The sequence below is a fragment of the Rhinolophus ferrumequinum genome, unplaced genomic scaffold, assembly GCF_004115265.2.
Source record: "Rhinolophus ferrumequinum isolate MPI-CBG mRhiFer1 unplaced genomic scaffold, mRhiFer1_v1.p scaffold_58_arrow_ctg1_1, whole genome shotgun sequence".
NCBI lineage: Eukaryota > Metazoa > Chordata > Mammalia > Chiroptera > Rhinolophidae > Rhinolophus > Rhinolophus ferrumequinum.
Genome location: NW_022680423.1, coordinates 541,510 through 569,386, shown reverse-complemented (window position 1 = coordinate 569,386; position 27,877 = coordinate 541,510). Strand labels below are relative to the sequence as shown.

The 27,877-nt window shown below is 51.6% G+C and overlaps 1 protein-coding gene across 3 annotated transcripts; it reads right to left on the bottom strand.

The window, feature by feature from the left end:
* Positions 1-599: 599 nt before the first annotated feature.
* Positions 600-27,877, bottom strand: TRIM29 (tripartite motif containing 29). 3 transcript variants are annotated; one of them, XM_033102252.1, is made up of 10 exons: positions 26,812-27,877; positions 18,196-18,291; positions 17,199-17,432; positions 15,815-16,013; positions 13,186-13,287; positions 10,665-10,757; positions 8,136-8,231; positions 6,672-6,773; positions 5,165-5,241; positions 600-1,806 (listed from the first exon to the last, which is right to left on the bottom strand). In XM_033102252.1, the coding sequence occupies exons 1-10, from the start codon at positions 27,613-27,615 to the stop codon at positions 1,744-1,746; spliced, it is 1,866 nt and encodes a 621-aa protein (XP_032958143.1). In that variant the 5' UTR covers positions 27,616-27,877; the 3' UTR covers positions 600-1,743. The 3 variants fall into 3 exon arrangements, with proteins under 3 accessions (XP_032958143.1, XP_032958144.1, XP_032958145.1); XM_033102253.1 differs by having other exon boundaries at positions 6,672-6,770; XM_033102254.1 differs by lacking the exon at positions 6,672-6,773.

Genomic DNA, 27,877 nt, shown 5'->3' with positions numbered 1-27,877 from the left:
TTTCAGGAAACCTTCCCTGACTGCCCTTCCAGGCCTCTCTGAGCTCCCAGGGATTGGAAGGCCTCATTTCTTTCCTCCATGCCCCAAACCCAGAATGGTACTGCCCTCAGGAGCCGAACTCTCCTGCCAGCCTTCAGACCAGGGAGTCTTCCCCACTACTGAGAAGGCCCTTAGGTCTGAAGCCTCTGGTTAGCCAGCTTGTGTGTAGCCACTCCTGGGCCCTGCTCCCTTCTGGAGACTCTGCGGTAGGCTGGCCAGGGTGTCTGAGCACTCATAGCCCTCAGGGTAGTCAACATACCCCAGGACCCCACCCCACTGTCCTCCCTTCTGCTCACTGTTAACAGAGTCCTGCCTCAGAAAGGTGCAGTCTCCCGCACTGCACCTCAGGGACTCAGATGGAGGTGGAAGGGGTGGAATGGAGACCTCCCAGAGGAAAGAGGGAAGACGACCACACACTCATCAGAGGTTGAAAAAGTGTGTTCAGCAGAACTGCAGCCAGTCCCTCTGCTGACTCTGAGGGAAATGCTTATTCAATACAAAAGAAGTAGGTAATCAATGGTTTATTCAGTGGGGAAAGCCCAAGCTGAATGTCTCCCTCCCTCCCTCCCTTACCCTTGCAAGCTGGCCCAACCTCCCCATAGACCTCATAGGCCTGGAGAGGGACTGTGAGAGGAAGAATGACCCCACCTTGCTGCTCCTGGTTTGGTCTCCTCTCCAGGCCATGGGCCCCTTGATAATATGCAACACGGAGGGCACTCAGAGGAAAGAGGAAGGCTCTATGATGGGGGCAGTGGATGCGGGTGGGGGCAGCGTTTAAGGAACCCTTGTAAATAGCGTTGGCAATTACCAGTGCAGCCATACTTTCACTGGTATGCTCACTTCCATTGCCAGGAGAATGCAAAATTGTCAAACCAATGAAATTCTATAGGTAAATGATATTTCCCTCACGGCAGCTGGGCCAGTAGCTATTTTCTTGGGTGGATTATATCATGTCAAGAAAATTGCTCATCTCAGCAGATAGAAGAGAAGAAAATCTTGGCTAAGATCATTCTTCCAGCCAGGAGAGCCCGTCCTCAGGGACTGCAGATTCAAAGTGGATGTGATGAGACCAAAGGACAGGTAGAATGATGCCAAGACACTGAGAAGTGGGGGCCAAGGGCTGCGGGTTCTGCCAGGCTGGGCATTGGTAGGTAGGACCAGAGCAGGGCACACAGGACCTGTCTTCTCCTGATGGGCCATGCTCCTGGGAAGAAAAAGGTGAGCCCATGCGGAGGGGAGATGGGCAGCTGTCTTGGCCAGGCACCTACTGACTGCATCACGGGGCAAAGGGCCTTGGAGAGAAATGCCCAGCAGGTGTGAAGACAGCAGGGGCATGGGCAGAAGAGGCAGGCTGGTACTACTTGGGCCCCCACTGCTAGCCCCAATGAACCCACCCAAGAGCAGGAAAGTAGGGGTGAGGGGAGAGAAGCCCACTTATCTCCCACCCCTGTGATACTTGGCGTCTGAGCCTAAGAAAGATGGGGACCATTGAAAGCCTTGGAGCAGGAGAGGGGCCTGCATGGAGTATGGCTAAAGCAGAAGGAGAAGGGAGGCCAGGATAGCCCTGAGAGGGCTGGCAGAGGGCTGGGGGAAGGCGGGCACAGGCCTGGGCTCCTTCCCACCCAAATAAGAACAGTAGCAAGAGCAGCAGCGTCAACTGGGGAGGGCAGGAGTGGCGGTGCCTCGTTCCCGCCTGTCTGGAACTCATGGGGCCTCGCTGGACCCGATCCCACTGCCTTTGTTGACGTAGAATGGCCGGTAGTGAGACTGCAGGGAACAAGAGTAGTTAGGGAGGGCAAATGGCAGTGGAGCATACTAGCCAGACCCACCCTACCCTAACCTCCCCCAGGAAGCAGCAGTGGTATGAACCCCAACAATTCTAGGGTCTGTGACCTAAACCTGCAATCTCTATCTACCCTGTGACCAGAGTTGAGCCCCAATCTTCTCAGTCTCCAGGTTCAAACCCTAATTAGAGTAGATTCCCATCAGTCGGTTGGGGAGCCTGAACCTCAGCCCCCTCGTGGAACTTTCTCTCCATGGCCCAGGAATGCCCTCCCAGCACCACCATAGCTCCCCTCTACACGGTGGTTTCTAGTCAACTAAACTACACAGCACTCTTTATATAGATGGACTCACGAAATTTCTACAATCACTCAATTAAGTGAGTTAATATTATCATACCCTTCTTATAGATAAACAAACCAAGTCACAGAAGCTGAGCAATTTGCCCAAGGTCATCCAGCTGGTAAGTAGAGGAGTCTCTACACGACTTCTTCAGTCTCAAGGGCTTCAAGTGTTTGCTTCTATTCTCTTTGCATAATTTTCACCGATAGAGGGGGAGCAGGGAGGGCAAACAACCACCCCAGCCCAACACAGACCGTGGGCTCCCATCCCAGACGCTCCTCCTCTCTCATCCTGGCTCCTTATCAGGATTCAGGGAGTGTCTCTCAGGACTGAGCCAGTGACAGCTTTCCTGCCAGCTCTGTTTATCCTGCAGAAATTTCATGAAATCAGTGCTCCCTTGCTTCCCAATCACTTCGTCAGAGCTCTGAGAAATCACCCTCCAGGCTGAAACAGAAGAGCACATTTAGCTGCTGCTTACCCATGCTAGCACCGTAGGCCCCAAGGGGTTCTCTGGGAGTAGCTTTGTCCCTGAGCTGAGCCAGAGACGGAGCCTAGCAAACACCCAGTACAGGAGAGACCAAGAGTGCTCCCAGCCCCAGTCTTTGGCCAACCTGGGGACTTGTATGTGCTAGTAGCTCCTTGCCTACATCTGGTCCACAGCAGGTCTAGGGGGCCTGTGGAAATGCGGGGTTGAGTCCTTATCTCAGACCTTGGTGAAACCACCTACTAAACAAAGGAAGAGATAGAGACCCAGGAAGAGGAATGACACAGGCAAACTCACACAGCTACTTAGTGGCAGAACAGGGTCTGGACCAGGTCGACTGACCCCCAGGTATCAGCCTTGACTCCAAAGCATTCAATAAAGCAAAGTGAATAGAACTGGCAATGGTTGTAGCTTTTCTTTCAGAAATGCTGGGTCAATAAAATGGATCAAAAGTGGTAGGAGCCCAGAGTGGTGGAAGGGCAGGAACAGAGAGCTCCATGGCATCTGGGCAGGGTGCTCTCCCTTTGCCTCACCCTCCCTAGTTCACAGTCACAGCACGTGTAAATTGGAAGAGCTATAAAATCATCCCTGCCATCTGACTCATGTTGAAGATGGGGAAACTGAGGCACAGAGGAAGAATGACTCATATGAGGTCACAGAGCAAGTTGATGAGAGGGCTGGGGCCACAACCCAGGCAGACTGACTCCAAGCCAGCCCTCTCTTCACACACTACTATCTGCTTCTATTCTCCCAGCACTGGGTGCTAGCTGAGAACACCAGAACCCTGCCCTGCCATGCGTCTCAAGGTGGTGATGAGCCTTCTCTGCTGACACGCAGAGTCTGGGAGGTAGGAGAATATGCGATAGGAAGGGAAAGGATCAAGTCCAGGAACAGAAGGCTTCTATTTTCATCCCATAACTGCATTTTCTAGTCCTGCTGCTGCCATGCCTCTGGATCATTTGTGTCTAAATTATACACATGATCACTTAGCTCCCATCACCAGCAAATTAAAGATTTTCTCCAATTAAACCAGCCCCAGTCACTGTGGACCAGAGTAAGTTACCTCCCCATATTCTGACCTCCAAATGCAAAGACAGAAGGGAGCTGGGGGCTCCAGCCCCTATTCTTAATGGACGCCACCCACATCCCAGAGCAGCTGGCTAATCCTTCAACAGGGCCTGGCATGGGCCTTCAGGAGAGAAGCAGTCATGAAAGCTGGAAGCATAGCATGTGAAAGACAGTCCCTGATCGCTGAGGTCTCGGGCAGGGGTCAGGCATGACAGGGCTACAGGGTATTAGGGGTCATCTCATCTCAGCACCACATTATAAACATGAAGAAACAAAGCCCCAAAGAGAAATCTGACTAGCCTAGGATCCCACAACCAGCAGGTGGCTGGATTTCAAGACCATGCTTCCCTCTTGTGCTGCTCTTTGATGCCCCAGGCTCAGGGTCATTAGCTATTAAAATCTAAAGATGGGGTCTGACAATTAGGTTCATGAACTTTTTGCAATAATGTTGCTAATCTGTTTTAATCTCAGACAGATTATTCATTATGACTTTGTACCAACTGGACAAATTTACTATTTGGAAGTGCTGAAAAGGCTGCATGAAAAAAATTAGACAACTTGAACTTTTCACCAGCAATTCATGGCTCTTGCATCACGACAATGCACAGCTCACAGGCACTGTCTGTGCGGGAGTTTTTAGCCAGTAAACAAATAACTGTATTGGAACACCCTCCCTACTCACCTGACCTGGCCCCCAATGACTTCTTTCTTTACCCAAAGATAAAGGAAATATTGAAAGGAAGACATTTTGACGACATTCAGGACATCAAGGGCCATGTGACGACAGCTCTGATGGCCATTCCAGGAAAAGAGTTCCAACATTGCTTTGAAGGGTGGACTAGGCGCTGGTGCTGGTGCATAGCTTCCCAAGGGGAGGACTTCGAAGGTGACTGTAGTGAGATCTGTAGCACTTTTTCTAAGATGAGTTCGTGAACTTAATTGTCCGACCTGATATATCTGTTCCTAAGTTCGCAGCCTCTAGTCCTCACCGTGCCATCACCCCAATGGGTCCTAAGCTGTCAGAGCTGGAGAACTGGCCCCAAGGAGCTTGGACTTATCTCTAGGATGGCTGTCCCCTGGACTGAGCAGTTTACATTTCCAGAGCTGGCAGGGACCAATCCATCATTCAACAAGCATAGACGCCCAACAATCATGTGCCAAATGAGAAAATAAATGGGCTGCCTATATTACAGATTAGAAAACTGAGCCCAGAAAGGGCATGCTTACCTAGGTCCCCTGCCTATGATCCTTGGGTGTCTACTACCCTTTGCTGCATGCAGGTATTCAGGCCACTGCTGCTTCCTTCTCCCACCCCATGGCCCAGGGACGTCACCATTCTCCCACAAGCCCTGGGCAAGTGATGACCAGTCGTCCCTGGGGAGTCCCATTCAGTACCTAATCTGGACATGCCTATGCCCAGGTGGGCTGTCCTCGTGGCCCCTCACTCACCAGCAAAGTCTGCTTGCCAGATTTCCAAGTCTGGGGCTGGGCCTTGGGGCTTTGGTTCCTCATGAGGGAGGGATAGCCTGCAGAGATAAGAGGCCCCAGTCAGACGGTGTGGACAGCATGCCCCCTGGACACACATGCCATCTCCAAAGTGATCACCAAGCTCCATCCAGCCCATTACCAAGTACAGCCACCCCCTTGAAGAGGTATGCAGTAGCCAGGGGTCCCCACAATGGGAAATCCTGAAGAGGTTGCCAAAGGGAGGAGACCCCAAGGCAGACAGGAGGAGGAGCAGGCCAGGTGGGCTGGGCCAGATCCAGGTCGGGATCACAGCACTCTACGCCACCCATGCTGAGGACTCACGCTGCTGACATTCCACTCCCCCGCCCCCAGAGCCCAGGAAAGCCATTTCATAAGCACAACCTGCTAGGATTTTCACCAGGAGGTGCTCATCCCAACTCCCCTGTGCTGCATGGATACTTATGCCGAGCACCCATAGGCTGACACTTTGCATATGTCTCATTGAGCATCCACACAATTTCTGTGAGTTCAGCCATTTTCCCTGAGTTACACAACTAATAAGGAACAGTCAGGATTTGAGCCCAGGTTTTGCTGGACTGCAAAACCCACTCTCATGTTCCTCCTGTTCAGTTCTGTTGCCTCTCCCCTGCTTCAGAATCAGGAGGCTGGGATCCAGGGAGGGGCAGTAATCTTCCATGTGGCTGTGGTCTAGGCTTAAGACAGCAAACCCAAGGAGCCTGGAGCCCATGGGCGCTATCTGGGCCTGGTCCTGAAGGCACTGGTAGAGGGTGGGGCTTTCTGGGTCTGCCTCCCCACCCCTCCTTAGAGGGATCTATAAGGAGCTGTAGTCCACAGAACTGTGAAAAGCACTCTCAGGGTCAGCTGTCAGCCTACAGGGATAAGCAGTGGTACCTGGGAAAAACAGGCTGTGACCTGGACACAGAGAAGGTCAACACGGTCTGTTCTTGGCTGTGGCAGCCTCGAGCCCTGTCCTGGCCTGCTCTTAGGGACAATGAATTGGTCAGATGCAGAAACCACCTGCAGCACTGCCAGAATGCCAGTTAGCTGGACCTTCCCTGGGTTGGCACTTAGCAAGGGGGAACAGACAAAGCAGAGAACTGGGGTCTCTCCTTGAATCTGGAGATGGAGCAGCCTAGGAAAGAGAGGGTCCCGTGGGTTCTGAGTGGGAGGATGAAAGAAGATGATTTCAGGTCTCACTTCTCCATTCCCGGAAAGAAAATCCCATGCCAGCCAGCCATGAAAGAGGTGAGGATGGGGGTGGGGGAGGGGGACCCAGGAAGCCAGCCTTGTGCAGCAGGCAGAAGTCCAGGGGAGGGGGAGCCAGGCATGGCAGTGGGGCATCCATCCTTATTCCAGGGGGCTCTGGGGAGGAGGAACCAGAACACCGTAGAAGTGGCAGCGAACCCCCACAGTATCCCACCTGCCCACTGTGGCAGAGAAAGGGGAGGGATTAAAAACAAACAGGTACCAGGATTATTTTTAAACAGCCCACTGGTGTCCAATGGTTTGGAAAACTCTGTGGTGGCCTGTCCCAAGGTGGTGAACTGATAGGGGACTTTCCCAGTGCCTGCTGGGAGAGAGAGAGGCATTAGCAGCACTGTGCTGGTCTCAGGAGGGGCCACAGGGAGTCACACCTTCCCCAGGGCGATGCCATTGCACAGCCCTTGCTCAGCCCTGCCCAGCACTCTGCCATAGGCAGGGGTTCTCCTTGCACATATGCAGTCCTGCCCAGAACCTCCATCCAAGGCCATTGTCAGTGGGTCTGGTGAGTTGATCTCTGTGAGGGTGACAGTGGATGTCCCTGAGTCATTCCAACAGGACATGGTATATTTGACACTGGGCTCTCCTAAGGCCAGGCATTCTGCAGAGACGGCCCTGCAGGCTGGTGGGGAGACACTGAGAAACATGAAAGCTCAGAATCACTCCTGAAGGCGGCCATCTTCCCTGCTGGGTGGCCTCCGACCAGAGCGTAGGGAGGGATCTGCTGGAAGCCAAACAGGCCCAGGGAAGACTCAGACTTTCCCAGGGGTTCCTGCACGCCGAGACCCTCTAGTCACATTCCCTTTTCCTTCACCTTGCTGATCATTCCAATAATCTCTGCCCTGGGCATGGGCTAATATTCCAGCCAGGAAGGCACAACTGGATGAAGCCATCTTCAGAGGCCACTGCTTGGGGGTCTGCCTGCCCTGCACAGCCCTTTCCCTCCCCCTGGCCCCACCCAACCTGCTTGTCCTTTTTTCCAGGCCAGATATGTTGTGTGCTAGAAGACAGACTAGGTTACTCCCACCATAACCCACCAGAGCTGTCATGTGGGCATTTTGGAAGAGACATGAGAGCCCTGGGCCCCACTGTGACCTGGGGTTTGTCTCAAAATGACCCAACCCCAGGGGACAAGAGGCATTGACCACTCAGCCTTGTCAAAGAGTTCTGGGGAGCAGAATAAGACTTGGAAGCCATAGGGATCATCTAGTCCCACCTTTCCCAAAGGAGCTCAGCAGGACTCTGCCTCTTTAGGATGTTGACCAGCACCATATGGCCACAGGGTTCTAGAGTCAACCAAGGCGGGAGTCACTATGTGAACAAAGTTAAATAAGCTTTCTGCAGCAGGAAGACTCAGGGGCTCAGCCTTATGGAAGCCCCCTGGGAATGTCTGGAGTGGGAGTTGTAGAGGATGTGGTATGTCCCCACCTCCCTGACACTGAGGCCGGTTGTCACAGCGCATCCTTAGGAACCAGTGTAGGAAACAAGCTCTGAGAAAGACCACTGTGGCCTACCCCTCCTTGACAGCAAAGACATGGAGGGAGGCAGCCTTCAGTCCAAGGCTCTGTCCCCTTCACGGTGAGGAACTGGTGAGTAAGTGAGTAGAGACCATTGCAGGGCTTGGTGGGTGACAGGAAAAGCAGGGAGGACAAGGGAGGCATGGAGAGCTTACCTTTCAGGGAGAAGGAGGAGCTGCCTTGGACGGGGGGCAGGTCGTCAGAGCTCTGCATGGTGGAGGAGAACTCCCAGACCCGGGACGTGTAATTACCTAGTAGGGCAAAGGAAGGGCATCACACCAAGGCAGCCTGGCATGGGGGCCAGAGGCAGGACGAGGCTATTTCCGTGACTCTTCAGCCCTCTCCATTTCTGAAGCCAGCATACTGCTGGTCTCCAATCGTGCCTCCCAGCAATCCTTCCTGCCATGAAAGTTGTCCTTCTAAACTATAAAGTGTTGTCATGTCCCTACCTTACCTAAAGGTCCACTGTCCTCAGACGGATGTACAAAGTCTATAATACACGGCCCACAGCTCTTTCATGAGATGCTGCCCCCCCCACCACAGTCTCCACTAGGCTTCATGTCTCTCCCTTTCTCTCCATTGTTCAACATTCCACCCAGGATGCAGTCTGAATTCCTTACACACACCAGGCCTCTCTTGCACAGACCCGGTCTTCTGCCTAGGATACCCCACCTGCTCCCCCACCCTTAACAAATCCATCTGATGGGTCTTCAGGTGTCGGCTTCTATGTCATCTCCCCAAGTTGGCAGGGCCTCAGCCCATGCCCCACCTCACCCTGCACCCCTTGCCTCCTAGGTTGAAGTTGCATGTTCAATTGTTTGTCTCTCCCACTGAGCTCCATGGGGCAGGGGATGTGCCCTTGTGGCCCAGCATGACACCCACGCCTGGCACAGAACCTGGTTCCCAGAAGATACTCATTCTATGGTTGACAAATGAATGAAGGAGCAAACAAACAAATGAATACAAACACATGCTAAAACTTGGGGACAGCTGATATAACTCCTGGAATTCAGTTTGCCAAGTGGAATGGGCTGCAAATGTTCATTTGCAAGCATGTCCCTGCGGTCTAGAGGAAAGGAGGCAGTGGCAGAGTGTGCAGGACAGCAGGGGTACCGTAGGGCATTTGAGTGGAGGACTTCGGGACCTCTGTGGATGATATACCCTTCTCCAGCCCCTCTTCCAGCAGGCCTGGGAGGCATGCGGAGAAGCCCTCATCAAGCTCACTCCATGCAGAGTCCCCAGTCCTGATGCTCTTCTCTCACAGCTGCGTGCAGGGAGGGCTGGGGCTGATGTTTGGACTCAGCAGTCCGAGATGGTTGGGGCTGAGGCCTCAGGAAGCCTCTGCAGCATGGCCCTCAGTGAGTATGTCCACCCAAGGCTCTAGAGAATCATATGTCTTGCCCTCTCATTCACTCACTCATTCATCTACTCTTTCTTTCATCAAATGTTTCCTGAGCCCCTTCTTTTGGCCCTGGGGTTGCAGTAGTGAATAGGACAGATCCAGATTCTGCCCTCACAGAGCTCACAGTCTCCCATGCATGTGATAATACAGTGTGAATACAGTCCTGGACATAGAGGCCAGATTGCCCTGTGCACAGGTGCCCCTGACCATCCAAATCTCCGGGGTCTTGGCCTCACCAAAGAGCAACCCCCTGTACTCCCTTCTTTGCCTCTTCAGATCTTCTAGTGCTGTGTCCGAGGCAGGGGTTCTGATGCAGTTGGCCCAGTCCCCTCCCTCCCTGAACATAACTGCCACGTACCCAGAAGTCTCTGGGATGGAAGCACAGCCTCCCAGAACCTGGTTTCATTGAGCACATGGCCCTGCTCTCAGCACAATGTTACCTTCAGTGCACTAGACAGAGAGACGCTGCACATGGCAGCTCTCCTTGGAGAAGCCACATCTCTACCCACATTTCACCTCTTCTGGGTCTTAAGGGCATGTCATTTGCTCACCTCACATGGTTTTCCAGGGATGGGCCTATTCCATATCATGCCATCCTTTCCATTAACAGCTACACTAGTTTGTTTTAAGCATTGGACTTTTCAACGCAGAAGTACAGAAAAGTAAAGGTTCTTTTGTTGTTCCTCATGCCCTGATACTTGCAGAGGGAACCTAATCCTAGGTTCCAGTTCCCCTGACTCATCCGTCAAGGAGAAGATCACATAGACTCAGGGATTTTCAATGATGCTAAGGTGCCCAGCTGCCTTTCCTCCAGCATAATTAACAATGTCACACATGTGCATGCATACACACGCACAAACACATTTTTTTTTTTAATTTATTGGGGTGACAATTGTTAGTAAACTTACATAGATTTCAGGTGTACAATTCTGTATCACACCATCTATAAATCCCATTGTGTGTTCACTACCCAGAGTCAGTTCTCCTTCCATCACCATATATTTGATCCCCTTTACCCTCATCTCACACCCCCCACCCCCCTTACCCTCTGGTAACCACTAAACTATTGTCTGTGTCTATGAGTTCTTGTTTCTCATTTGTTTGTCTTGTTCTCTTGTTTAAGTTCAGTAGGACTCTTCCCCACACATCTCTGAACGTGCAATCCCATCTCAGATCCCCACATTCACCTTGAATTGGGGAGTCCAGCCCCCCTGCCCATGGCCCAACTCCTACCTCCTGCCCCCACTGTCCCTGGCCACCCTTAAGCTAAGCCACCTCCTACCTTTGGTGCCATAGAGATTGTTGAAGTTCTTCTGGTTGATCTCCTTGGAAAGGCGGCTGGGGGATGCAGGCTGGTATGATGTCCTGGCCCCAACTGTGAAGTAAAAGGAGGAGCATCATCACAGAAAGGTGGGTCTGGCTCAATCAGGTCCTTGTGGCCTCTGACTTGAAGGGAGTTGGGCAGGACTGTTTGCCCCCAAATGGCTTCCACTGCCTGTCCCAGGACCTGGATTCCACCCCTATGATAGCTCTTTTGGGTCTAAAATAAGGTGATCATTTAATTTACCATCTGGAACATTTTGAGAGTAAAAGGATGCTACTGATAATTATACCAGGAGTACCAGGTATAAACCTAGACAGTCCTGGATAGACTGATATGTGTGGTTATCCTACTTGGGAGCTCTGAGGCTGGAAAAGCAACACTGCCCTCCTGAGCCAGTCCCTGTGTGGCTGAGACCCCAGAGTCTGGGAAATGGGGTTCCTGTGAGGAAGGAGAGCCATGGTAACCATGAAGGGAGCAGAGGCTTTGGGCCCCTGGCTAAGTGAGGGCTTGATGAGCTGGTGCCCAGGAACATGACCCAGGAGCTTCCCCCCAGGGACAGGAGACTTGTACTGCACAGATCTTACCACCATCACCACCCCAAATTCAGGCTCTCACATCAATCTTGAGAAGACGGCAGAGGGGGATCCATATCCCCACTTTACAGAAAAAGAAAACACGTTCCCCACATGTGTCAGGGTCCTTCTATCTGCTTCTCCCCTCCCACCTAACCAGCGCCCCTCCCAGTTCCAGCCCATCTAGCCCAGCACCTGCTGGTCCTTTCTCTAAACCTCTGCACCTACAGTTGCTCATTCCTCTCATCCCACTACCCTCTGTCCATTATAGCCACACTCTCTTTATTGAGAACATTGCCCTCTTTTAGGGATCCTGAAGACTAACTTCTTTTGGGAAGTCTTCCTGCCCAATCCCACTGCCCCAAAGCTCTCAGACTCAAGCTGGTAGCCTCTTGGTGGACTTGTTTCCTGATCTTTTTGCTGACTCTCCTTGGTCCTTCCCTTGCTTCTACTTGCCTGGGAGCTCCCAGAGAGCAGATTTTCTCCTCTTTCCTATCCCCAGTGCAGGGGCAGGGACACTGGATGAACCTGTTTCTTCCACCTACAAATGTCACAGCCTGACTAATAGTGACAGAGTTGGAAGCTCTCCTAGCTTTCGAGTCCAACTTCCTCTCTTGTCAGATAGAGATATTGAGGGGGCAGTGACCAGCCCAAGGCTCTCAAGATGACATCTTGGCGGGTCTGTGCTCTTTTCTTCATCCCTCATTACTGCTCTGTTCCCCTTCTCACAGCCTAAAGTCTGCACTTCCCTCAAACTTCTACAGAGCAGGGGAGCCAAAGCAGAGACCAGTTCTGGGCCCCTCAGGGTCTTGTCCTCAGAGCATGGAGATGGCTAAGAGGGAGAGGGCCTGGGCAAAGGATGCTGGGGTGTCCGGTTAGTGCGGTTCACCATCTCACAGTACCAGGTCCAAAGGGCAGCACTGTGGGGGCAGCAGGGGGCAGCACTGCCCGTCCCATACCACGAATGTGGGGCATGGGGGGGGAGGGGCGCAGGCCCCCACTGCCTAGCCAGGCCTCCACCAGAAGTCCAGGAGTTGTTTTCAAATTGGATGAGGCAGCAGAGGCTCCTCTCTACTGAGCTCCTCTCTTCCAATCACCTAAGCCCTTCCCATAGTGTGTGTGTCTGAGGTATGTGAATCAGTGCTGAGGACTTGGGGCTCCTCCCTCCCAGCCCCCTGTGTCTTGCCCCTGTCTCCTTTCTGTCCTTTCCCTTCATCCCACTCTTCTCCAAGCCCCCTCCCCCACATATACCTGCACACACCCCTTCTATTAAGGCTGGCAGGCCTAGCATACCCACCTTGTGTAATGGACATTGTTGTGGTTTGTTGTTGGCGCCAAAGAATGTGACAGGCTACCACAGGGCAAGGACAGGCAGGTGTTGGTCTATACCCCCACCCAGGCTGTCATCTCTGCAGGCCAGGACTTTACAGGGCCTGATGAGGGCTGAGAGGGTCAGGCACAGCTTCCCATGTAGGGAGGGAGTGGGGGAACTTCAGAAGACCAGCTGTCAGCATTACCCTTGAGGAGCAGAATGATTCTGGAGGAGCCAGCCCTCTCACAGTACTACAAAAACCTAAGCAGAAGCAAAACACAGCTCAGCCTGGCAGATGGGAGCAAGTGAGACCAGAAGCCAGGAGACCCTCTGGAAGGAAAAAGAAGGAAGCGTGTGGACTGGAGGTAAGGGGTGGGTGGGGACTGCCTGTGTCACAGGGGAAGGAAGCCTCTAAGGAGCAGGGCGCCAGATAATTTGTCATCTAAACCAGGATGCTTCTGACAGTGAGAGGAGGCCCTGTTAATGATTATAACAGGACAACAGGTACGTGCCAGGGCTATCCCAGGCAAACCAAAGACAGTCACCCTGCTCGGGGGAGCTGGCTGAATCACTCCACAGAGCAGCTTTCCCTTACCCTTGGGCGTGAGGTACATGGAGTATCTCTTCATCGTGTCTGGTGCATTCCACTCACTTGCATAGCTGTTAGTATAGTTGTTCATGTAGCGATGATCACCTCCTGGGAAGGAAAGAGGTTGGGTCAGCAGAGGGGCTATGGGAAGGAGCAGCTGGCCCACTAGGGGCAACCTTGGGCTCTGTGGAATCAGCCATAGTTTCCTCTGTCCCAGTGAGTGGCGAGGCTCCCCAACTTCAGAGAAGGTGACGTCTTGACCAGCATCTCCTCTGCTCCTGAGCTCTTACGGGGCTAGAGAGTCTGCAGTGAGCCGTCCTCTCTGCCTTGGACTGACCTTGTGAATAAAATGAAGTGCACAGCACTTTGCAGTTTACAAAGTGGTACTGAGATCCATTTCTTATTTGATGTGTACATCAACTCGTGGACTGTTATGAATCATACCATGTGAAAGATACGGAAATGGAGACTCAGGAGGCGAGTGAAGTCACTTGCCCAATGTCACATGGCCAGTAAGGGCAGAGTTGGGGTTTGAGCCCTGTCCCACTTCCTAGCTCTGTCCCAGCCACTGCTGACAGCCCAAGGGGGTGGGATGATGATTGAGCAAAGGCAGGCAGAGAGGAGTGAGCCGCTCAGAAAGGTTACTGACTGCTCACCCTCACCCCTCCACCCACCAGCAGACCCACAAACCCAACAAACTTCTGCCTCAGTGCTTGTCTTCCCCGGCCACCGTCCACCCCATTCCTTTCTCTTGCTATTTCCCCATCTCCTACTTTCCCTCTGCCCTTCATTCTCCCTCTCTCCTGGGCAAGAGAGAGCCCTCGTTCTTCATCTCCATCACCTGTGCCTTGCAGGTCGTGGCACAGAGTAGGCACTCCATGACAAATAAATGGGCCTCCTAGGTGTTGGCCCAGCCCCCTCCCCACCTTCCCCAAACCCAAAATGAAGGTAGTCTGGTGTCTCCCAGCCCCCAGGCCTTTGACAATGGAATGAGACGCTGGTCTGGTGGGCAGGCCCACCTTAGGGAGGAGAGGATGGTCACTCCAAGGTCTGACTCACTGGCTACCCATCCCCCGCCTCTTATAGCCAAACACATTCCCAACAACAACGTAGCAGCAACAAAAACCAACGTGCGGGCCCAGGACCCCACGCACAGATGCAGGGCTGCTGACATGAGCAGCACCCATCCCTGCTCCTGGCGGCCACCTCCCTATACACTTTGCAGGGCACAGAGCCACACCTGCACAGAGGCTACGGCCAATACAAACTTGACCTAGAAATAGCACAGTGGGTGGATGGCAGGTAGGGGTTCCTTGAGACACTCACAGGCCACACTGACCCAGAGCTATCCTCATAGGTCTGGCAAGACCTCAGCTGAGGGGCTCCTCCACCAGGGACTGTGATCATCACACTCTCCAACCCTTCTGCATGGCTACCAGCAGCTGCAACTTCTCAGATGAGAAGGCATGAGAGGCTGAGTAACAGAGTGTAAAACCCAACTGTTGCCCTTGCTTAGTTGAGTGCCATTAGAAAAGCTACTTCTCTGAGCTTCAGCCTTCTGGTCTATGAAAAGCAATATATCCTGCAGGGAAAATAAGATATTGTAAGTGAAGAGGTCACACAAAGCCAGCATACAGGGAGCACTCACTCTCTGTCAGCCATCACTATTGGTAGCATTGCCATTGTCATTAGAAGGAGGATTTCAGGACCCAAGTGCTGCTTAAAGCCAAATGATTGTCTTATCAGTCCTTCGGTATGATTAAATGTCCCCCAGTTTCACAGGGACACTATGTGATATCACCATCACAAAGTGCCCTGAACCCCGGTTCTTCTACACACTATTACCCCCTTCTTATTCCCAAAAGATTCACAAGCTCCATCTGGAGACCAAAGACAGAGGTCACCTCTTTTGGTGTGTTTGGGGCCAGAAGTTGTTAATCAGGCTATGTCCTCAAGGCCTGTGTTGGGCCTAGGCCACTGGGTAGGGCCTTGGGAAAAGTGTTCAGGCTTCAGCCCCAAAGGGACTGAACTGGGACTGGTGGAAAAGGACTTAACAGGTTAGTTTCTCAAGTTCAGAGTCTTTCTGTTGGCCTCTGCAGGGTGCAACATGACTCAGAAAAGAAGCTGATTTCAGGGGAGCTGGTGAGTCACCGAGACATGATGTATCCCATCGTCTCCAGCCCCGCCCAACAGGCCAAGTTCAGCCTCTGGGCTCAACACCACTGTAGTCACAGTGACAGGCAAGTTCTCACTCCGAGCACAAATGCTGCTAGGTCCCACCTACTGGATTCTGCAAAGCCATCAGTTTGGAGTCTGCCCTTACAAATGGCAACATCCACACAGATGTAGATCTGAATGAAACTGATTCCTGAGTCTGGTGGATGACCACAGAGAAGAGACGTTTGGCAGCTGGTGCCCAGATTCTACCTGCCTTGGAGGCCCCTTGTTACTAACTTCAGCAGCAAGTTCAAGGCAGGACTACAGTTCCTGAATCCTAGTCCCAATACCTTAGTTGCAATGGGTGGCTGGGAACAACAAGGGGCCAGACGGCTGGATGTCAGCCTGCACTAGGCAGCAGGAATTGACTGAGGAGAAAAATGCCCATGGCCTTGGGGCCTGCCCACAAGAGACCTACCGTTTTCCACATGGCTCCTTTCAATGAAGTTACGGCTCAAGTCTGCCTTGCACATCTTCTCAACATGACGCATGCACACATTGAGCAGGTCGTCCTTGAAGTTGCCAAGTGACTGCCCCAGGCCCTCCCCCTCCAGCAGAACATGATAGGTGGGAAGGGCTGGGGGGAAGGAGTAACTGCTCATCAAGGCACCAAATTCCTACCAAGAAAGGAAAGAAGCCATTAACCTTTGGGGTCCTTAGGAGCTTTGGGGACCCTGCTCTGTTGGGGGTTCTCACAGTCCAGCTGGAAGACTCAGCACTGGGAGCCAGAGGACCTGGGTTCTAGATCCAGCTCTGCTATTAACTAGCCCCATTTCTCCTCACCAGGCACTAGATTCTTCTTCTGTAAAATGAAAGGGTTTGACTAAAATTCAGTAGATGCTAACATCCCTGGTAGCACTAGCAGGCAGATATGTGACTCCATGGTTCCCACCTTCAACACTAGATACTTCACGCCTACCTCATAGGGGTTTATGATTGTGACACAAGCTGTAAAGACTTTGGGATTGAAAGCACTAAAGAAATGCAAGGAATTCCTAGAGAAGTGTGGGTCAGTCATGGTGGTATTCCCACCTTTACATGCCACATTCAATCCTGCCCCTATCCTTTTGCACTTTTTCTCTCCCTTCCCCCTCCCTGGAGAATCCCTCTTTCTTCTCAAATCCTAACCGACCTTCAAGACCAAATTTATATTCCACCTCCTCCACAAAGCTGTCTTGGATTAATTACTCCAGCTTGCTGGCCCTTCTCAGAGCTTCCATAGGCAGTTGTCTCCTGAATCACATGTTTTATAATTTAATTATACACTCTTTTTATTGTTCTCTAATTGTACATGTCTTATCTTCGCACCTAGATTGCAACTCCTTAGGGGCAAAAACCATGTCTTATACTTCTCTATTCTCCCTAACACCTAACAGAGTGCTGGGCATGCAGTAGTACCCAAAACACTCTAGCAGACGGAAGGGTAGATGGATGAATAGACAGACAGACAAGATCAAGGATAACAAATACGCAACTTATCTGTCACTCTCCCATACCTGAAGCAGGAATCACCAATCAATCACAGTACTCTTTCCTTGTGCACCTGAAGCACTATGAGTACATATCAGTTGAAATTGGTAGAAGGTGACATTTGTGTGCCATCTTTGGATTAGGTAGGGAAATGGCTTGAATAGAAAAATTAAATGGATAGATGGAATAGAGCTTGGATAATTGGATGGATGGATGGGTAGACAAATGAATGGATAGGTGGGTGTATGTATGGAGGGATAGATAATGAATCAGGGTCTGAGAAAGTGGATGGGAGGATTGAGGGATTGAATGATGGAAGAGTTGCTTGTCACCTGCAGAAACAGCACCGAGTCACTGATGCTGTGCAGCTGCTCCCTGGTCTGCTTGTCCTCATGCAGCACTTTGGTCCTTTCATCCAGAGCATCCACGATCACTTTCACTTGGTCCACAGCATCCTGCTCCCGCTGCTCCAGTGCAGCCCTCACTTCCTCCTTTTGCTTCTCCAGGTCCCGCACCAGGTCCCGGAAGTTCTGCTCCAAGATGGCCTTCTCATTGGTGGTGAAACTCTGGGTCCAGATAAGGGAGTAAGGAAGGAGTAATTTAAAAACCTCCCTAGCATTTTCAAATTACTCCCTGTGCACCAGAGTTAGGGAATTTCTACCGTTCCAACCCAGGAAGCCTGTTTGGTCAAGAATCTCATTTAAAGGAATCATTGAGGGATGCCATCTATTGATAGAGATGGCCAGGTTTGTTTTCTGTTTTTTTTTTTAGTCTTCCTTTCTTTATCCATCTGTGGCTCCTCCCCAATTACCATTCCCCCCTTGGGCAACTCTGTGGGCCCAGAAGTGCCCCCTGTGAGTCAGGGTGTACTCACTGAAACCAGGATCAAACATCATTCAGAAAGTGATTTGATGGGTGTTTATGTGGCCAGGGTCAAGAGTCAATGATTTCAGATCATGTTTGCAATTACTCAAACCATGGCAGACATCATCTAGCCACATTGGCACAGTAAAGGAGAAAGGGCATGCATTTGGTGGCGAGGTAGTCTGGTGGGCAGAGCAGACAAAGGAGCTATTGGAAGACAAGTTGGTGTAGAGTCTTTATTTGCTGAGATGATGAATGTTAGGTGATGGGCAAGATCCCACCTGGATTCCTGGCCCAGACTTAGAAGGAGAATTGGTAGACAAGCCAAAGTGGGTAGGTAATCCCAAAAGAAACAAGTGTGGGATATAAATGTGTGCCTGAGACCTTAAACAAGAGGTCTGCCTCCTTCCAGGCAGAACAGGTCGGGTAAGAGTACAACAAGAGAGAGGTCTGAGGGAAGCTCACCTTGATGCGGTCCTTTTCCTTGTGCCATTTCTCAGCTTCATCCTCAATCTCAATGATCTTGAGCTGCAACTGTTCTTTTTGCAGTGACAGCTCTGTCTGCAGGGAAGGGGCCAGGGTTGGAGGAGAAATCAGGGGAAGGAGGTGAAAGAGAACCAGAAAATCAGGGAGTGGGCCCACCCAGGGAGAAAACTGGGACAGGGCTCACTCTTCATCCATTCAGCCCTTCCTTCATCAAACACTAATCAGGGCCTAGGACATGCCAGGCACAATGCCAGTTGCCAAGGATCCAAAAATACTGTCTCACTATAAACTCAGACCTCTAGAGTTAGACATCCCAGCTATGTCTTTGAAAGGGCTAAACATCTGCAAGACCCCTCCACCTAATGTGAGCAGGAGAGAGGCCCATTTATGGGGTTCCCACTCCTTTCAATGCTCCTGGGGCTATTGGGAAGATGGAGGAAAGCTCCTGCCTCTTTCAAGTTAAGGGGAGGGAGGGACCTTGCCCAGCTAGGCTCAGCCCAGGGAGTGCCCCGTGGAAGAAACAATGTGCAACATTTCTATGGCATGACGTGGGGCTTGTGTTGCAAGCTACAGCTAGCGTTGCTGCTGGCAGGGACTCTGTCTGGGCAGGCACAGCTATAAACCTGTTTATGGAAAAGGGAACGCAGTCTGCAAGACAGAAACTTTTATTCAGGGCAGGAGAGAGGATAGTGAGGGAGGCAGTGATGAGTGGATGAGAAAAGAGCAGGCGAATTTCTAAGGATCCCTGCTCATGGCAAAGTCATGAGTCTGGGGTGAGTTGGGAAGAGGATTTATCAGGAGTGTATTGGGATATGAGCTCTCATATACGTATTTCCCTTCCACTTGGAAAAAATGCCCTTCTCTGAAAAGCAGCTATAACAGAGACAAAAGGAGAGGCTTGAAGCTAAGGCCAATCCAATTCAGGCAAGCCAAGAGGTACTTCTTTTGTTCTGCTATATTCCCCACTAGTGCTCTCAAAGCATCTTCCAACTTAGAAGACAGGTAGGTGATCTCCATCTGACATAATGAAAGACCAAGGCATCCAAGAAGGCCTTGCAGTGCTCAGGTCTACCCACTATACTGGGTTTTGAATACAGTCACACCTCTTTCTCCACTCATCTCTTGGAGGAACCCACAAGAACAGTGAAGATGAGGAAACTACAAACAATTAGGAATGGAGGTTTGTCGGCAAGGAGTCCTGAACAGCTGGGCACAGACTTTACCACACGTCACAACCTCCTGAACACTTCACCTAGCTGAGGTGGGTGTTGATGGGGAACCTGTTGCAGACACCCAGGGAAGTGGATTGATGGCAGAGAGAGCTTCCCTGAATTGTTTGGAAAATGTGCCCAAAGGGATGGAGAGCTGGTGGGGAAGAGCTGGGGGAGGTGCTGCAGAGCTCCTCAACAGAAAACCCCTGATTCCAGCTCCCAGGCCCACTCACACTCCTGAGCTCTCCAGCTAGGAGACCTTAGCTTTCTTACCAGTAAGCATCTGCCCTGCTAGCAATAGGCTGGAAATACCACAACATGGTAAACGCCATCACCAGAGATAGAAAATTGTTGTCAAGAGGAGGGCAATAAAAGAAGATGAGGTTGGGGATTTGGACTGGTGTCTGGAAAAAGGCTGGAGAGAGGCCAGCTGTCAATAAACACAGTGATAAGAGGATGGAGAGAGCAAAGGGAGTTAGACCTTATTGTGGACAGCAGAGACTCAATCCTCACACTGTCTGAGGATGCACAGCTTGAGATCCAGAACACAGCGGCTGGCAGAGCAAATGACTTGGAAGGTCCCAGGAAGTCTAGGACTGGAAGGCAGACCTGGGCTGTGAGGAAGGAACCAAGAGGCTGGATGATGGGTCTGTCCCACGCAACTTTCCCATCCCTAGAGAATTCCTGCATTGGCCTGAGGTCAATGGGACAGCTGGAGGCCTCCCACCCACTGCAGCTGACTAAGCCAACTTAGTCCTCCTAAACTGACTAAGGGATAAAGGAATTGGCACTTGAGTTTCTCATCCCCAAAACAAGGTCTGACGGACAGGAAAGTAAAGAATAAAAAAGCATACACTCCCACCCCAAGCCTGGTGGGGTTGGGAGGAAGGGCAGCCCTTCCATGAAATGAGCATGGGGGATCCAGGAGGGAGCCCACCCAGAGCACAGGACTGGGAGTCCAAAGGCTTCAATCCAGTTACTATCACTTCCAGACATTTGTCCTTTGCAAGGTACCTAACTTCCCTGTGCCTCAATCACTCCACGTTTCATGGAGATAATAAGAGGACCGCCTCCCAGGAAGATTGTTCAATGAACTGGGATCAGGGAAATGAAGCTCTCAGAACATGCCTGGCATAGAGAAAGCACTGACTAGTAGTCCCAGTGTCACTGTTGTGTGTGGCACCTTCTACGGACCAGGCTCAGAGGAGTGAGTGCAGTGTGGCAGGCAGGCCACCAGGTAAGTGAGGGGAGCAGACATGTGTGATCACTTGAGGTCTTGGTGTTCAGTGGTGAGCACAACGTGTGCTATTATGTTGGAGTCCAGGTGTAGTGTGTACACTGTCAAAATACAGAGTGAAGTGTTCATAGAGAGGCTGAGGAGGTCAAGACTTTAGACTGAAAGTGCAAAACAGAGGCTTTAATTGTGAATAATCGAAGCTTGGAGGATACTAGGAAAACCAGAATGAAAGTAGGAAAAAGGGGGTGAGGGTGGACTAACCACCTGAGAGTATGAGGAGGTTAGACCAGAGAAGGTGAAGGCTAGCGGAGTCAAGTATCTGGAGTGAGCAGAGGTGCTCAGGGGGAACAGCTGGGAGCTATGTGGGGTGGGGAGTGGGGGAGCTGGGTCACGGCCTGCAGGTGAGAAAAGGTCATACCTAGACAAGCATGGATTCACCGGCCAAGAAAGAAAAAAGAGGCACTGAGCACAGAGGAAGGAGAATCCAAGGAGATTTAGAACAATAAAGAGCCTAGGCCAAAGGCAGAGGGAGTCAGCCCCTGGGAACCATTCCTGTATAAGAAGGAGTGAGGAGGGCAGCGAGGCTAGCTGAGGTGTGGAGAGGAAAAGCTAGAGGTGCCAGCCAATAACCTGAGGGAAAAGGGAGAGGTGTCTGGTCTGGAACCATGTGAGGGCAGGGTCAAAAGTGGGTGCATTGTCTGCAGCAGTGGGCAGAATCAGTGTGGAAGAGAGACTAGTATTATTTCTTTGGGACACTAGAAAAGTTGGACACAGGCTAGGAGGGGGCCTTGCTCCCACAGCACGCCTCGTAAAACCGGACTTGCAGGACACAGTGGGATCCTGGAAGGGACCTTGGACTACAAACTCTGTGCTGCTAGAATGGTCCTTTCTCACCTCTAGAATAAGGACTTTTTGGGGTGAGATCTCTGGAGATGTATCCAGCATTTGTTTACCTCTTTTCAATACCCCTGCTGAAAAAGGCAGGATATAGAAAACAATATAATATGGGAAAGCTCCAAAGACATTGGATTCTCCTACAACACTAGGGAAGGAAGGACATCGATTATATCACTGAGCATCTACCACATACCAGGCATTTCTCCTTCAATCTGCAAAAACCCCTGTGGACATAAGTGACGTTATCCCTCTTTTAAAGACTCAGAAACCAAGGAGTAGAAAAATGGCATAGCTTGAGTTCTTACAGGTAGAAAGTGGTAAGGCCAAGATCCAACAGCGCTCAGATTCTATTATGTGGCCTCCTAACCTCTAGGCTATTCTCTGTATCTTCCAGGACACTGTGCTTCCACTTTACTCCTACTAGTTCAGCCCATCCCGGCTCCTCCACCTTTGCAATTTGGTGATTCTACCTCTTTCTCTTGTTGTTCCCTTTTTATTCCCCATACCCACCTTATTGTCCCCTGAGGCCCTAGCTTTCTCCCTCACTACCTCCTCCCTTGGAAGGTGATTAAAGCCCCCGATGTCTGATGAGGCCTCAGCACCCCACAGGTCCCTGTCTACCCCTCCCTCCTGTCTTCCTCCTACTCCCTGTTTCATTCCCTTCACCCTGCCCAGGCCTGTTCCTAAATGCCTCCTTTGTTCCCTCTCCCACACCCTCCTGGTTGTCTTCCACTCTGATGCCTGGGACAGGCCTTGTGGAGTCCACCCAGTCTTGGAGGAGCAGAGGTTTCCCTGAGAGCAGACGGTGGCACAGCAGCTGGTGGTACCTCAGCATGGATGGGGCCTTCAGATGCAGACATACCTGAACACTCACCTGGACACGTGTACTAGCACTGCCCCCAGGGAAGGGGTATTGAAGATCCGGCCGTGATCTTTCCCTGGCTGGAATTAACCACATGGGCTGTGGGCTGTGACATTTGCCAAATGAGCCAGTTAATTGTCAAATTTGTACTCTCAGACAAATGGTAATTATCTGGATAAGAATCTGAAATGCTAGATAGATTTCCCCATTTCCACTCAGATGTCAAACAGCTCATTAGTCTGCTTCACTAGGGCTTACTGTTCCTTCTGCTTCCTTAGGTGTCAGGACAGGGAAGGGACAAAACGGGATGGGAAGAGTATCAACCAGGCTGTCTCCAGCCCAGCGGTGGGCCCTGGAGGAAGTCACCCTACCTCCCCAGGTCTTGGTTTCCTCTGGTGAAATTGAACTAGATACTTGGTTTCCAATGTGGTGACACATTAGAATCCCCAAGGGATACTTAAAACTACAGATCCCAGGCCCTGATCCCCTGTATCTGTACCTCCTAAGATAAGGCCCTGGAGTCTGTGTCTTAACCATTCATCAGGCAGTTCAGATCAGAGGTCAGCTTTTAGAAGGTACTGGACTCAGTGGCCCCAAGGAGAGCCTGCCAGTCCTATGAAAGCAAAGTTTAAAATGATGAGAGGAAACAGCCTGGGTTGTAGCCACACTAATAGTTTGAACCCCAGTTCTGACACTTTGGGTAAGTCTCTTGGCATGTTTGAGAGTATTTCTTCATTTATAAAATGGGTGCAGTAACCCCCACTCCTGTTGGGACTGTTGTCAGGAGCAACCATGTAAACATCAAGCCCAGTTCCGGGCTCCAGAAAGACTGGTGTGTCTCCTGCCCATTTGCCTGTCACTTTCCTTCTCTGCCTCCTGTCTTTAGCCCTCTTTTATTTTGTTGTTTTCCCCCTTAGCACCCACAGAGGTCATCCCACCTCCTTTTCTTACCTGCCCTGTCCCGAAGCAGGAATGCTCTTGCAAGATCTCCTGGGAGAGTGATCCGAGCCCTCTCCATCACACCCTAGGCTTTTAGCCTGGCTTCTCTTTCTGAACCCCAGTTATCGCTGTCTGCCCAAAGAGCTTTCCTGCCCACACCAGCCCAGCTCCCAAGGCTCAAGAACCAGTGGCTGTCTATGCCCAGCAGACTGGAAGCTCAACCTTCATGGAAGAATTGGGCAATGAGGAAAGAAGCAAAGCCATGGGGCATGGTGAGAGAAACAAACTGAGCCAAATAATGGAGTTGGGAGAGTGGCCGAGGCACCGAGTCTGAGCTGCACTGACAAAACAGGAGCTTGTGCCTCCAGAGCGATGCCCAGGCTGAGAGCTTCTCTGCACATACTTTGCCATGCTGCCAACCCAGAGCCCAGCCAGGACCCACAACAGAGAAGGGCCACTGGTGGGTGCAGAGGCCAGGCAAGCTGCCCCAGAGCAGGCAGCCATCTGCCAGGAGGAGTCCATCCTAATCCAGTGTAGCAGGAGGGGCTTGAGAAAGACAGAAGAAAGATCCATGAGACACAGGAAAGGATGGATATGTACATTGTAAGCTCATCAGCCTAATCCAGCCTCGGAAATGTCCAGAGGCAGAGGTGATGGACCAGAGGACATCTGTGGGACCCCCTGTGACATTTGGAGTGGAATTGAAGACTTTCTGTACTTAGGCCCACCAGAGGAAGGATTGTCATGTTGCCACACCAAGGTGACCTTGCCCCGACACTGCCTCTGCTCAGAGTCTATAGACAGAACTGAGTCCCAGGAGAAGAGCACCGGGGCCCCGGTGTCGTCTACAGCCTCACGCAGGTAACCAACACACGTCGGAGATGATCTCACCTGGGTTTTCACCACCCAGCCTGTAGAACAGGTTCTGGACACAGAGGTCCTTGCAAAAACTGTGTGGGCTAATGTTTGGGTCTGAGGGGATGCCTCCAAAGGACGCCAGGATTGATACACTCATTCATTTTGATCCATCAAAGCACTAAGTTCACTCTGTGCCAGTGGCCCCCACATCTGATGTTCAGCACAGCCAGGCCTAGACAAACTGCTTTGTTCCAGTTCAGTCTCCCGGCTGCTTGGCATTCGCCTTCCTGTCTATTTCTATGCTTGTTGGTGCACGCATGCATGCACACACACACACACACACACACACATGCACACGCATGATACATGAAGTTTCCTCCACTAGCGTCATTCCAGAGGATCAGACATTTTCCTCTGAAAGCTCCTGTGAAGCATACTTATCCTGAACCCTATCACCTCAATGCCTGTCCACTAAGTTGCTCTCAAACACTGGAAGAGAACTTAGAGCGATTGTTCCTCAAACTCTATGAGCTTGGACGGGTCCCTTCCTTTCTCTGGCCTGTGTCCCCATCTGCGAGGTGAAGAGGAGATGGATGAGGTTGTTCATAGTCCATTCAGCCTCGGTTTCCTTCCTCTATGATTTGATGCTTACCTATAGCTGCTGCTGTGTAACTGGGCAGATGAGCCCCAGGCTTGTTTGTGTGTCTGAGCTCTGCCTCCTGACCTACATCATGAGCACTCAAGGGTGAGGACTGTGTCTTTGAGTGTTATAGTAGCCCCAGTACCAGAACCTGAACTCCGAGCTCCTGGTACCTCCAGGAAGGGCTGCCTGAGACATTCCTGTCCTCCAGGGGTACTTGGGCTTTTCTTAAGTGGTGATACCCTTGTTTCAGATGAAATTTGGGGCCAAAACCTATATATTAAAACAAATAAATAAGAGTGTGTGTTGCTTGCAGTAGAGATGGGAACCTAGAGCCCCTGGCTTCTTGACACCAATTTGCCACCCTCCTTATCCCTGAGGCCTCAAAGACATTTACAAGACACCTAGGTTCAAAGGGACAATTTGAAAGCTATCAATCTAGTCCAATATCTTGGTTTCACACATAGGGAAATCAAGACTGAGAGAATGGAAGGGACTTGTCCACTGTCTTACAGCTAGTTAGAGGCAAAAACCAGGGCTAGAACTCAGTCAGGTTCTAGCCTAAAACCCAGTGTGAGGCTCGGTAACTTCTTGGTTGCAGTGGATGAAAATGATTGACCCTTTTCTCTTTTGATTTCCCAAATAAGCTCCTGAAGGATGTGTTCCATGATCCCTGCCCCATCTCAGTGTTTAAGTATGAAGCTTGAAGCCAGGCTGAGATGAGAAAGTAAGGGGAACTGGAAAACCTTCTTCTTGGGCCAAATGAGGCTTCTGCAAAGGATCTTTGAGTCTTTTCCCATTGCTAACTGTCCCTCCCTGCCAGAGGATGTGGGCGAGGGTTCAGGCACAGAGTAATCAACAAGCTCCTAGTCAGGAAGCCTGAACAGGCAGAGGGTCCTGTGCTGCCCCATTCTAAAGGGTGCAAAAGCTCCTGAGGAAAATTGAGTCCCCTGCATTGGCCACCAGGTGGTTCCCTGCCCTGCCCCCCCCCCGCCCCCACCAGGAGACCACCCATTGAAGGAAGCGGTTTTGCTGCTGGAAAGAGCAGGCTTAGCATCTGTGGGGCAAGGGTCAGCCGTCACAGCTGAGCCATTAGCTCAGAACACCTTCTCTAGTTGCACCACATTCACAAGCCTTCACACGCCATGCTCCTCCCCATGGAAGTACAGGCATAACCGCATACATGGAACTCATGCAAACACATGTATCACATATATAAATATATGCAAACATCTACATGTGCATGTAAACGCCCACATGATTATAAAACACACACACACACACACACACACACACACACACACCACCCATACACAAACGCCAACCCTCACCAATAGTGTTCACCTACAAGTATAGGCACATCCACATACAACCATAAACCAAAAGCACACAGGGCCCAGCTGAGAGAAGATAAAGGAGGCCATTGGAAAAGTCAAGAGACTGGCTGTGGGGATCAAACAGAACACCAAGAAGCCACTGCCCTGAAAATGCAAACTCTGCAGCCAGAAAAAAAGGACACTTACAGGTCAAAATTCCTTCCTCCTCACCCGTAACCCATTTTCCAGGGGCCAGTCCTGCTCAGAGGGAATTTAAGAATTCTCTCTCCCTTAAATAAAAAAATAAGACACATGCCAGTCAGATACAGAGACCAGGATAGAGTGCTGATTCTCTGATCTGAGTTGAATTTCTCCTATGACTTGGTTAAGTCCCCAGTCTTTTCTGAACCTCTATTTGTTCATCTAGGAAATGCCCCTGTCTCCTGAGTTCTTGGAGGATTGAGGAACTGCCTTTGACCTCCAGCCTCGCAGCATGCAGGGGCAAAAAAGAGCCATGGACAGCAGAGACTTAAGCCCCAATCCTTAGGAACCCTCAGTGGAGGAGATCAGGTGGAGAGACACCCATGGTGAGGGAAGTGAGGCCTGAAGCGGCAGTGAGGGGCCCAGCAAGTTACCTCCTTCTCGGCCTTGGCTTCTTCTACAGTCACTGTGCTGTGATTCTTGTGCTCCTGGAACATGCAGAGGTAGCAGATACAGGTCTGGTCGGTCTGGCAGAAGAGCTCCATGGTCTTGCCATGCAGGGGGCACTTGCGGGCCTCAAAGTCCCCAATGGGCTCCAGCAGCTGGTGGTCACGAAAGGCAGCACCCTCCAGGTGGGGCTTGAGGTGCAGCTCGCAGAAGGAGGCCTGGCACACCAGGCAGGACTTGACGGCCTTCTGCTTGTTGCCGATGCAGGAGTCACACAGGACCTCCTCCGAGCCTGGCTTGGAGCTCAGAGCGATGCCCTGTTCCGCTCGGGGGTAGCTGTTCCTCCGGACATCACCAGGCTCCACGATGGACATGGCTGGCTTCCGGGGCTCTGAGAAGATAGACTTGCGCAGCTCCCCCTTCTCCACAAAGGTGACAGGTGCCTTTTTGGCAGCCCCCAGCTGGAGCCCAGAATAGAGGGACCTCTTGCCTTCCCCAGAATCCATGCTGAAGTAGTGGGAGCCCTTGTCATCTGCAGACTCCACAAACTGGATGATGGGCCGCCGCCACTCGTTCCCCGAGAACAGGGAGCTCTTTCCCTCACCTGTCTTCAGGGTGCTGCCCAGACTCTTGCCCTCAGCTGCCTCCCCGCCATGCCCATTGGTGGTCTTGGCATCTTTGCCATCAGTCTTGGCCCCATTCTCCACGCCGCTGGTGGGGCCTGGTGGGCTGCGGGCTTCCCTGGCTTCCGGGCTGGCCCCGTTGCTCCGGGAGGCATCAGCGGCTTCCATCTCAGGCACCGGTTGATCTGTTTCAGGCTCACTGGGACCGCAGGGTGGTGACCTCTCTGGTAGAGGTCTCAAAGGGGAGTGGGACAAGGCAATCACGGAGTCCAGAGACACACCTGGAGGGAACGAGGAGGAGAAAGAAAAGGGGAGCGGAGAGGAGGGACGGCTGGCACAAGCCTGACACAACGGCCAAGAGAGAAGCAGAAGAGAGCCAGCAGAGCGGCTAATTATACAGGGGCCACGCCCTGCACATTCATACCTAACC

What these genes read in the sequence shown, in the direction of transcription:
- TRIM29 (XM_033102252.1), bottom strand. Translation starts at nt 27,615, where the DNA reads ATGGAAGCCGCTGATGCCTCCCGGAGCAACGGGGCCAGCCCGGAAGCC. An exon ending in AGGAAAAGGACCGCATCAAG is followed by an intron (nt 17,433 to 18,195) that starts GTGAGCTTCCCT and finishes ATCTGGACCCAG; the next exon opens with AGTTTCACCACCAATGAGAA. An exon ending in ACTCGGTGCTGTTTCTGCAG is followed by an intron (nt 16,014 to 17,198) that starts GTGACAAGCAAC and finishes CTTTCTTGGTAG; the next exon opens with GAATTTGGTGCCTTGATGAG.